Raw genomic sequence first — 11,697 nt, forward strand, 5'->3', positions numbered from 1 at the left:
GGGCCTCCTCCTGTTCCTGTGTAACAGGCTCGAGGGGCTGAATGGGCCTCCTCCTGTTCCTGTGTAACAGGCTCGAGGGGCTAATGGGCCTCCTCCTGTTCCTGTGTAACAGGCTCGAGGGGCTGAATGGCCTCCTCCTGTTCCTGTGTAAGAGGCTCGAGGGGCTGAATGGGCCTCCTCCTGTTCCTGTGTAACAGACTCGAGGGCCTGAATGGGCCTCCTCCTGTTCCTGTGTAACAGACTCGAGGTGCTGAATGGGCCTCCTCCTGTTGCATGTACCCATCAGCAACCCTCTATAAAGTGCCGCGCTGGATTTGCCATGTCTTTTATTTCCACATTACAATAATTTATGGAGTTTGGGAAGCGGATTATGATTAAAAAATACATACACAAATGATCAAATACCATTATTTCTCACGCAGGTTATGACAGTGTCAGGAGCTCGAACGTCTGCCGGGGTCTGGGGTCTGCTATCGGGGAATGAACAGAAATCCCACGCCCACTATCGGTGGAGGAGCAGGGAGCTGTTCTCCCCAGTGTGCTGGGGCCCAATATTTATCCCTCAACCAACACCCAAAAAAACTCCAAGGTGTCTCCTGGTCATTTGCTGCTGGTGGGAGTTTGCTGTGCCCAAATTAGCTGCCTCGTTTCATAGAAACATAGAAAATAGGAGCAGGAACAGGCCATTCGGCCCTTCGAGCCTGCACCACCATTCAATAAGATCATGGCTGATCATTCCTTCAGTACCCCGTTCCTGCTTTCTCTCCATACCCCCCGATCCCTTAACCGTAAGGGCCATATCTAACTCCCTTTTGAATATGTCCCAACGAACTGGCCTCAACAACTCTCTGCGGCAGGGAATTCCACAGGTTAATAACTCTCTGGGTGAAGAAGTTTCCCCTCATCTCGGTCCGAAATGGCTTACCCCTTATCCTTAGACTATGTCCCCTGGTTCTGGACTTCCCCAACATTGGGAACATTCTTCCTGCATCTAACCTGTCCAGTCCCGTCAGAATTATATTTGCTTCGATGAGATCCCCTCTCATCCTTCTAAATTCCAGTGAATATAAGCCGAGTCGATCCAGTTTCCTACTTCGCAACAGTGACTACATTTCGAAAAGTATTTTAATGTCTGAAGCACTTTGGGAAGTCCTGTGGTGGTGAAATGGAAATTCTTTACGAATAAGGGCGTGGGAGGGGGAGAAAAGAGAGAGGTGTTGTCAGAGAAAAAAAACAGATCTCCCCTTCCCCCATCTCCTCTCCCCCTCCCTCCTTCTGGAACATATCAGACGAAGCCTCCAGAGTTGAATAGCATTGGCGGGGGGGGGGGGGGGGGAGAAAAAAAGAGCTGATGTTAGAGAAAAGGCATGATCCCCTTCCCCCCCATTCATCCCCCTGTCCCCTTCCACAGCAACATGAGAAACGAGGCCTCCACAGTTGAACAGCTTTGGGGGCGGGGGGAGGGGGAAGAGGAAAGAAAAAGAAAGAGCTGATGTCAGAGAAAAAAACAGCCCCCCCCCCCCCAATCTCTCCTCCCCCTTCCATTCCCCGCCCCGGAACGTGTGAGACGAGGCCGCCAGAGTCGAATAGCTACGCCGCGGGGGGGGGGGGGGGGGGAAGAGAGGTGCAAGAACGAACGAGCTCCTGTACAGATTTGAAATTGCCGGACCTGATTTGCGCAGGGTTCGCGAGTTCAGCCAGCCGCTCGGGGCACAGCGAGGGGGCGGGGCTAGGCCACGCGGCACGACTTAAGGCGGCGGTAATCGGTCCTGTCGGTGCGGGCGGCCCAGATGAAGAGGGCGGCGGCCATGAGCTGCAGTGGGGCAGAGACGCAGGCCAGGCAGAAGGACCAGCCGTACTCGCCGGGCGCCAGCGGCTCTGGGGGGTGCAGCTTGGTGCGGAGCAGTTCGATATTGGCGGTGAAACAGGCCACAGTGCCCAGGATGCAGAGTCCTGTGGGGGGCAGAGAGAGAGAGAGAGAGAGAGAGAGAGAGTGTTACACAAGAACATAATAGGAGAAGTCGGCCATTCAGCCCGTCGATCCTGCTCCCCCATTCAATGCCATCATGGCTGATCTTCTGCCTCAACTCCAATTGCCTGCGCTATCCCCATATCTTCCAGTGCGCTGAGCACCTCGAGTCTCAACGCCGAGAGCGTGCAGAAATCAAGCGCAGGCATCTGCGTTCGACAGGCCACATTGTTCCCATGCCCCAGACACGAGACTCCCAAAGCAAGCACTCTACTCGGAACTCCTTCACGGGCAAACGAGCCAAAGGTGGGCAGAGGAAACGTTACAAGGGACACCCTCAATGCCCCCCTGATAAAGTGCAACATCCCCACCGACACCTGGGAGTCCCTGGCCATAGACCACCCTCAGTGGAGGAAGTGCATCCGGGAGGGCGCTGAGCACCTCGAGTCTCGTCGCCGAGAGCGCGCAAAGACCAAGCGCAGGCAGCGGAAGGAGCGTGCGGCAAACCTGTCCCACCCTTCCCTTTCCCTCAACCACTATCTGTCCCACCTGTGACAGGGACTGTGGCTCTCGTATTGGACTGTTCAGCTACCTAAGGACTCATGTTAAGCAAGTCTTCCTCAATTCCAAGGGACTGCCGATGATGACGATCCTTCATTTCCTGAATATCCAAAAATCTATCGATCTCTATGTCTGCAATATACTCAACAACTGAGCCTCCATAGACCTCTGGGCAGAGAATTCCAACGATTCACCACCCTCCGAGTGAATGCATTTGGGAAGGACTAACAAGCCAAGGGAACACACATTAAATGGTGGGACACTGACGTGTAGAGGAACAAAGGGAGTGTGTGGGAGCACAGTCCCGCATTTCTGAACACCTTTTGCTTCAGCACGCGGTCTGAAGTTTGGATTAAAAAACAGGAATGAAGTTTGGATGGGAAAGAGCCCGTTAGACAATGTGGTGCCTTGCAGCCAGTGCAATGAGTCACTGGTCATGTCTGGATGTTTAAATATTTGAGTACCTTGTTACGGTGGGAATAATAGTCTGTATGTTAAACGATTCAGAAAGCAGTTGGTCATGATTGGCTAAATGCAAAGAATCAGGGTTCAGGGTTTTAGATATAAAAAGATGGAACTGGCTTTTGTCACACAGACTCTTAGGGACTGTAGAGACACTGGAATCTCGATAGGTGTCTAACTTCTGGAAGAGCTGCCTTTGCAAGCCGAGTTGGTGGCTTGTGAATGTCCGAATGACAAAATAAAAGGTCCGGCCAAAACCCGGCCAAAACCCTCACCACATTTAAAATGTACTTGGATGTGCACTTAGTGCTGTAACTTACGGGGCTATGGACCCAGAGCTGGAAAGTGGGATTAGGCTGGAGAGCTCTTCGCTGGCCAGCGTGGACACGATGGGCTGAAATGGCCTCCTTCCGTGCTGTAAATTTCTCTGGTTCGATGAAGACATTTCTCCTCATCTCAGTCCTTATTCTGAGACTGTGACCCCCTGGTTCTAGACTCCCCAGCCCGGGGGAAACATCTTTCCGGCATCTACTCTGTCACAAATCTGCATGCAAAGAGAAGAGGGACAGCGAGGGGGAGGTGGGAGAGTGAGGGGGAGGAGGAAGAGCGAGGGGGGGGAAGGAGAGCGAGGGGGGGGGAGGGAGAGCGAGGGGGGGGAGGGAGAGCGAGGGGGGGGGAGGGAGAGCGAGGGGGGGGAGGGAGAGCGAGGGGGGGAGGAGAGCGAGGGGGGGAGGAGAGGGAGAGCGAGGGGGGGAGGGGAGGGAGAGCGAGGAGGGGAGGGGAGGGAGAGCGAGGGGGGGAGGGGAGGGAGAGCGAGGGGGGGAGGGGAGGGAGAGCGAGGGGGGGAGGGGAGGGAGAGCGAGGGGGGGAGGGGAGGGAGAGCGAGGGGGGGAGGGGAGGGAGAGCGAGGGGGGGAGGGAGAGCGAGGGGGGGGAGGAGGGAGAGCGAGGGGGGGGGAGAGCGAGGGGGGGGGGGAGAGCGAGGGGGGGGGAGGGAGAGCGAGGGGGGGGAGGGAGAGCGAGGGGGGGGAGGGAGAGCGAGGGGGGGGAGGGAGAGCGAGGGGGGGGAGGGAGAGCGAGGGGGGGAGGGAGAGCGAGGGGGGGAGGGAGAGCGAGGGGGGGGAGGGAGAGCGAGGGGGGGGAGGGAGAGCGAGGGGGGGGAGGGAGAGCGAGGGGGGGGAGGGAGAGCGAGGGGGGGGAGGGAGAGCGAGGGGGGGGAGGGAGAGCGAGGGGGGGGAGGGAGAGCGAGGGGGGGGAGGGAGAGCGAGGGGGGGGAGGGAGAGCGAGGGGGGGGAGGGAGAGCGAAGGGGGGAGGGAGAGCGAAGGGGGGAGGGAGAGCGAGGGGGGGGAGAGCGAAGGGGGGAGGGAGAGCGAGGGGGGGGAGGGAGAGCGAGGGGGGGAGGGAGAGCGAGGGGGGGGGAGGGAGAGCGAGGGGGGGGAGGGAGAGCGAGGGGGGGGGAGGGAGAGCGAGGGGGGGGAGGGAGAGCGAGGGGGGGAGAGCGAGGGGGGGGAGGGAGAGCGAGGGGGGGGAGGGAGAGCGAGGGGGGGGAGGGAGAGCGAGGGGGGGGAGGGAGAGCGAGGGGGGGGAGGGAGAGCGAGGGGGGGGAGGGGAGTGGGGGGGGAGGGAGAGCGAGGGGGGGGGGGGAGGGAGAGCGAGGGGGGGGAGGGGAGTGGGGGGGAGGGAGAGCGAGGGGGGGGGGAGGGAGAGCGAGGGGGGGGGGAGGGAGAGCGAGGGGGGGGAGGGAGAGCGAGGGGGGGGGAGGGAGAGCGAGGGGGGGGGAAGGGAGAGCGAGGGGGGGGGGAAGGGAGAGCGAGGGGGGGGAGGGAGGGCGAGGGGGGGGAGGGAGGGCGAGGGGGGGAGGGGAGTGGGGGGGGGAGGGAGAGCGAGGGGGGAGAGAGAGCGAGGGGGGGGGAGGGAGAGCGAGGGGGGGGAGGGAGAGCGAGGGGGGGGAGGGAGAGCGAGGGGGGGGAGGGAGAGCGAGGGGGGGGAGGGAGAGCGAGGGGGGGGAGGGAGAGCGAGGGGGGGAGGGAGAGCGAGGGGGGGGGAGGGAGAGCGAGGGGGGGGAGGGAGAGCGAGGGGGGGGAGGGGAGTGGGGGGGGGGGGAGGGAGAGCGAGGGGGGGAGGGAGAGCGAGGTGGGGGAGGGAGAGCGAGGGGGGGAGGGAGAGCGAGGGGGGGAGGGAGAGCGAGGGGGGGGGAGGGAGAGCGAGGGGGGGGAGGGAGAGCGAGGGGGGGGAGGGAGAGCGAGGGGGGGGAGGGAGAGCGAGGGGGGGAGAGCGAGGGGGGGGAGGGAGAGCGAGGGGGGGGAGGGAGAGCGAGGGGGGGGAGGGAGAGCGAGGGGGGGGAGGGAGAGCGAGGGGGGGGAGGGAGAGCGAGGGGGGGGAGGGGAGTGGGGGGGGAGGGAGAGCGAGGGGGGGGGGGGAGGGAGAGCGAGGGGGGGGGGAGGGGAGTGGGGGGGAGGGAGAGCGAGGGGGGGGGGAGGGAGAGCGAGGGGGGGGGAGGGAGAGCGAGGGGGGGAAGGGAGAGCGAGGGGGGGGGAGGGAGAGCGAGGGGGGGGGAAGGGAGAGCGAGGGGGGGGGGAAGGGAGAGCGAGGGGGGGGAGGGAGGGCGAGGGGGGGGAGGGAGGGCGAGGGGGGGAGGGGAGTGGGGGGGGGAGGGAGAGCGAGGGGGGAGAGAGAGCGAGGGGGGGGGAGGGAGAGCGAGGGGGGGGAGGGAGAGCGAGGGGGGGGAGGGAGAGCGAGGGGGGGGAGGGAGAGCGAGGGGGGGGAGGGAGAGCGAGGGGGGGGGAGGGAGAGCGAGGGGGGGGAGGGAGAGCGAGGGGGGGGAGGGGAGTGGGGGGGGGGGGAGGGAGAGCGAGGGGGGGAGGGAGAGCGAGGTGGGGGAGGGGAGTGGGGGGGGAAAGAGAGCGAAGGGGAGCTGTCGAGAACCCTACCTGCGAGAAGATGGAGTACCCCAGTCCCGATGGTTGGGTAGAGTGTATGACAGGCACACGCACACAGACCAATCAGTGCTCCCAAACACATCAATCCCAGGCTAACGAAGGGCAGCAGGAACTGACTCCGACTCAAGTCTGTAAATGGGGAGAGAGAGATGGAGAGAAAGAGACATCGCCATGAACGTGCGCAAAATAAGATGGCTCCGGGTCACAAAGTGACAGAAAGTTCCCAAAGAATGAGGGGCTGAATGGGACTCCTCCTGTTCCTGTAGAACAGGCTCGAGGGGCTGAATGGGCCTCCTCCTGTTCCTGTGTATCAGGTTCGAGGGGCTGAATGGGCCTCCTCCTGTTCCTGTGTATCAGGTTCGAGGGGCTGAATGGCCTCCTCCTGTTCCTGTGTAACAGGCTCGAGGGGCTGAATGGCCTCCTCCTGTTCCTGTAGAACAGGCTCGAGGGGCTGAATGGGCCTCCTCCTGTTCCTATCAGGTTCGAGGGGCTGAATGGGCCTCCTCCTGTTTCTGTGCATCAGGCTCGAGGAGCTGAATGGGCCTCCTCCTGTTCCTGTGTAACAGACTCAAGGGGTTAAATGGGCCTCCTCCTGTTCCTGTGTAACAGACTCGAGGGGCTGAATGGGCCTCCTCCTGTTCCTAATGTAACATGCTCGAGGGTCTGAATGGGCCTCCACCTGTTCCTAATGTATCAGTCTCGAGGGGCTGAATGGGCCTCCTCCTGTTCCTGTGTAACAGACTCGAGGGGCTGAATGGGCCTCCTCCTGTTCCTGTGTATCAGTCTCGAAGGGCTGAATGGGCCTCCTCCTGTTCCTGTGTAACAGACTCGAGGGACTGAATGGGCCTCCTCCTGTTCCTGTGTAACAGACTCGAGGGATTGAATGGGCCTCCTCCTGTTCCTGTGTAATAGACTCGAGGGACTGAATGGGCCTCCTCCTGTTCCTGTGTAACAGACTCGAGGGATTGAATGGGCCTCCTCCTGTTCCTGTGTAATAGACTCGAGGGACTGAATGAGCCTCCTCCCGTTCCTGTGTAACAGGCTCGAGGGGCTGAATGGGCCTCCTCCTGTTCCTGTGTAACAGGCTCGATGGGCTGAATGGGCCTCCTGCTGTTCCTGTGTAACAGGCTCGAGGGACTGAATGGGCCTCCTCCTGTTCCTGTGTAACAGGCTCGAGGGACTGAATAGGCCTCCTTCTGTTCCTGTGTAACAGACTCGAGGGACTGAATGGGCCTCCTCCCGTTCCTGTGTAACAGGCTCGATGGGCTGAATGGGCCTCCTCCTGATCCTGTGTAACAGGCTCGAGGGACTGAATGGGCCTCCTCCTGTTCCTGTGTAACAGGCTCGAGGGACTGAATAGGCCTCCTTCTGTTCCTGTGTAACAGACTCGATGGGGTGAATGGGCCTCCTCCTGTTCCTGTGTAACAGGCTCGAGGGACTGAATGGGCCTCCTCCTGTTCCTGTGTAACAGGCTCGAGGGACTGAATAGGCCTCCTTCTGTTCCTGTGTAACAGACTCGAGGGACTGAATGGGCCTCCTCCCGTTCCTGTGTAACAGGCTCGATGGGCTGAATGGGCCTCCTCCTGATCCTGTGTAACAGGCTCGAGGGACTGAATGGGCCTCCTCCTGTTCCTGTGTAACAGGCTCGAGGGACTGAATAGGCCTCCTTCTGTTCCTGTGTAACAGACTCGATGGGCTGAATGGGCCTCCTCCTGTTCCTGTGTAACAGGCTCGAGGGACTGAATGGGCCTCCTCCTGTTCCTGTGTAACAGACTCGAGGGACTGAATGGGCCTCCTACTGTTCCTGTGTAACAGACTCAAGGGATTGAATGGGCCTCCTCCTGTTCCTGTGTAACAGGCTCGAGGGACTGAATGAGCCTTCTCCTGTTCCTGTGTATCAGGCTCGAGGGGCCAAAACCATGGCTATGCAGCGCCACCAGTGGCAGGAGCATGTCATTACAGTGTTACCTGTTTCTCGAGGATTTTGCCCATTATAATTCTGGATGTGGAAAATTATATTAGGAGAGGTCGACATAGGAACCGCACTGACAGGCAACTTTTTTCACACATAACAGACAGCAGGATGGGTGAGAGGAACTCACAAGTTCTCACGTAATCGACTCCACTGTTGGGGTTTCCAATGTGAACGTATTTGGGTGTAAACTGTTCCTGAAGAGTAAAGCTGACACACACAGTGTGTGGTTCCACTTCTGGGAATAAAAGGGAGAGAGGGTTCAAATATAGACTTTATCCTGGAGAGCGCGAGAGGGAGAGAGGGAGGGAGAGGGAGAGCGCGAGGGAAAGAGGGAGCAAGGGAGAGAGGGAGAGAGGGTTCAAATATAGGCTTTATCCTGCAGAGCGCGAGAGAGAGAGAGAGAGAGAGAGAGGGAGGGCGCGAGGGAGAGAGGGCACGAGGGAGAGTGGGAGAGTGGGAGAGAGGGAGAGAGTGGGAGAGGGAGAGAGAGGGAGGGAGAGGGAGGGAGAGAGAGAGAGAGAGAGAGGGCGTGAGCGAAAGAGGGAGAGAGCGCGGGTGAGGAGGTAGGGCGCGGGCGAGGAGGGAGGGGGAGGGCGCGGGCGAGGAGGGAGGGGGAGGGCGCGGGCGAGGAGGGAGGGGGAGGGCGAGGAGGGAGGGGGAGGGCGAGGAGGGAGGGGGAGGCTGAGGAGGGAGGGGGAGGGGGAGGGCGAGGAGGGAGGGGGAGGGCGAGGAGGGAGGGGGAGGGCGAGGAGGGAGGGGGAGGGCGAGGAGGGAGGGGGAGGACGAGGAGGGAGGGGGAGGGCGAGGAGGGAGGGGGAGGGCGAGGAGGGAGGGGGAGGGCGAGGAGGGAGGGGGAGGAGAGAGGGGGAGGGCGAGGAAGGAGGGGGAGGGCGAGGAGGGAGGGGGAGGGCGAGGAGGGAGGGGGAGGGCGCGGGCGAGGAGGGAGGGGGAGGGCGCGGGCGAGGAGGGAGGGGGAGGGCGCGGGCGAGGAGGGAGGGGGAGGGCGCGGGCGAGGAGGGAGGGGGAGGGCGCGGGCGAGGAGGGAGGGGGAGGGCGCGGGCGAGGAGGGAGGGGGCGGGCGAGGAAGGAGGGGGAGGGCGCGGGCGAGGAGGGAGGGGGAGGGCGCGGAGCGAGGGGGAGGGCACGGAGGGAGGGGGAGGGCGCGGAGGGAGGGGGAGGGCGCGGAGGGAGGGGGAGGGCGCGGAGGGAGGGGGAGGGCGAGGAGGGAGGGGTAGGGCGCGGGCGAGGAGGGAGGGGGAGGGCGCGGGCGAGGAGGGAGGGGGAGGGCGCGTGCGAGGAGGGAGGGGGAGGGCGCGGGCGAGGAGGGAGGGGGAGGACGCGGGCGAGGAGGGAGGGGGAGGGCGCGGGCGAGGAGGGAGGGGGAGGGCGCGGGCGAGGAGGGAGGGGGAGGGCGCGGGCGAGGAGGGAGGGGGAGGGCGCGGGCGAGGAGGGAGGGGGAGGGCGCGGGCGAGGAGGGAGGGGGGAGGGGGAGGGCGTGGGCGAGGAGGGAGGGGGAGGGCGCGGGCGAGGAGGGAGGGGGAGGGCGCGGGCGAGGAGGGAGGGGGAGGGCGCGGGCGAGGAGGGAGGCGGAGGGCGCGGGCGAGGAGGGAGGGGGAGGGCGCGGGCGAGGAGGGAGGGGGAGGGCGCGGGCGAGGAGGGAGGGGGAGGGCGCGGGCGAGGATGGAAAGGGAGAGACAGAGAGAGGGGAGAGAGAGACAGAGAGAGGGGAGAGAGAGACAGAGGGGGGGAGAGAGAGACAGAGGGGGGGAGAGAGAGACAGAGGGGGGGAGAGAGAGACAGAGGGGGGAGAGAGAGACAGAGGGGGAGAGAGAGACAGAGGGGGGGAGAGAGAGACAGAGGGGGGGAGAGAGAGACAGAGGGGGGAGAGAGAGACAGAGGGGGGGAGAGAGAGACAGAGGGGGGGAGAGAGAGACAGAGGGGGGGAGAGAGAGACAGAGGGGGGGAGAGAGAGACAGAGGGGGGGAGAGAGAGACAGAGGGGGGGAGAGAGAGACAGAGGGGGGGAGAGAGAGACAGAGGGGGGGAGAGAGAGACAGAGGGGGGGAGAGAGAGACAGAGGGGGGAGAGAGAGACAGAGGGGGGAGAGAGAGACAGAGGGGGGGAGAGAGAGACAGAGGGGGGGAGAGAGAGACAGAGGGGGGTAGAGAGAGACAGAGGGGGGTAGAGAGAGACAGAGGGGGGTAGAGAGAGACAGAGGGGGGGAGAGAGAGACAGAGGAGGGGAGAGAGAGACAGAGGAGGGGAGAGGGAGACAGAGGAGGGGAGAGGGAGACAGAGGGGGGGGAGAGAGAGACAGGGGGGGGGAAGAGAGAGACAGAGGGGGGGAGAGAGAGACAGAGGGGGGAGAGAGAGACAGAGGGGGGGAGAGAGAGACAGAGGGGGGGGGAGAGAGACAGAGGGGGGGGAGAGAGACAGAGGGGGGGGGAGAGAGACAGAGGGGGGGGGAGAGAGACAGAGGGGGGGGGAGAGAGACAGAGGGGGGCGGAGAGACAGAGGTGGGAGAGAGAGAGACAGAGGGGGGAGAGAGAGAGAGACAGAGGGGGGAGAGAGAGAGACAGAGGGGGGGAGAGAGAGAGACAGAGGGGGGGAGAGAGAGACAGAGGGGGGGAGAGAGAGACAGAGGGGGGGAGAGAGAGACAGAGGGGGGGAGAGAGAGACAGAGGGGGGAGAGAGAGACAGAGGGGGGGAGAGAGAGACAGAGGGGGGGAGAGAGAGACAGAGGGGGGAGAGAGAGACAGAGGGGGGGAGAGAGAGACAGAGGGGGGGAGAGAGAGACAGAGGGGGGGAGAGAGAGACAGAGGGGGGGAGAGAGAGACAGAGGGGGGGAGAGAGAGACAGAGGGGGGGGAGAGAGAGACAGAGGGGGGGGGAGAGAGACAGAGGGGGGCGGAGAGACAGAGGTGGGAGAGAGAGAGACAGAGGGGGGAGAGAGAGAGAGACAGAGGGGGGAGAGAGAGAGACAGAGGGGGGGAGAGAGAGACAGAGGGGGGGAGAGAGAGACAGAGGGGGGGAGAGAGAGACAGAGGGGGGGGAGAGAGAGACAAAGGGGGGGAGAGAGAGACAGAGGGGGGGAGAGAGAGACAGAGGGGGGGAGAGAGAGACAGAGGGGGGGAGAGAGAGACAGAGGGGGGGAGAGAGAGACAGAGGAGGGGAGAGAGAGACAGAGGAGGGGAGAGAGAGACAGAGGAGGGGAGAGAGAGACAGAGGAGGGGAGAGAGAGACAGAGGGGGGGGAGAGAGAGACAGGGGGGGGGAGAGAGAGACAGGGGGGTGGGGAAGAGAGAAACAGGGGGGGGAAGAGAGAGACAGAGGGGGGGGGGAGAGAGAGAGAGAGACGGGGGGGGGAAAGAGAGACAGAGGGGGGGAGAGAGAGAGAGAGGGGGGAGAGACAGAGGGGGGGAGAGAGAGAGAGAGGGGGGGAGAGAGAGACAGAGGGGGAGAGAGAGACAGAGGGGGGGAGAGAGAGACAGAGGGGGGGAGAGAGAGACAGAGGGGGGGAGAGAGAGACAGAGGGGGGGAGAGAGAGACAGAGGGGGGGAGAGAGAGACAGAGGGGGGGAGAGAGAGACAGAGGGGGGGAGAGAGAGACAGAGGGGGGGAGAGAGAGACAGAGGGGGGGAGAGAGAGACAGAGGGGGGGAGAGAGAGACAGAGGGGGGGAGAGAGAGACAGAGGGGGGGAGAGAGAGACAGAGGGGGGGAGAGAGAGACAGAGGGGGGGAGAGAGAGACAGAGGGGGGGAGAGAGAGACAGAGGGGGGGAGAGAGAGACAGAGGG

At 63.3% G+C, this 11,697-nt stretch overlaps 1 protein-coding gene across 1 annotated transcript in view; it reads right to left on the reverse strand.

Annotated features, from left to right (window-relative positions):
• Nucleotides 1–309: 309 nt before the first annotated feature.
• The window catches only part of LOC139273973 (claudin domain-containing protein 1-like), a 19,588-nt gene continuing 8,200 nt past the window's right edge, over nt 310–11,697 (reverse strand). Inside the window, exons 2-4 of the mRNA XM_070891044.1 lie at nt 8,034–8,141; nt 5,923–6,060; nt 310–1,953 (exon numbers count right to left, since the gene is read on the reverse strand). Of these exons, the coding sequence (XP_070747145.1) occupies nt 1,730–1,953; nt 5,923–6,060; nt 8,034–8,141 (470 nt within the window). The 3' untranslated portion in view covers nt 310–1,729. The remainder of the gene's footprint in view (nt 1,954–5,922; nt 6,061–8,033; nt 8,142–11,697) is intronic.

This window comes from Pristiophorus japonicus, chromosome 9, assembly GCF_044704955.1.
Source record: "Pristiophorus japonicus isolate sPriJap1 chromosome 9, sPriJap1.hap1, whole genome shotgun sequence".
In the NCBI taxonomy this organism is placed as follows: domain Eukaryota; kingdom Metazoa; phylum Chordata; class Chondrichthyes; family Pristiophoridae; genus Pristiophorus; species Pristiophorus japonicus.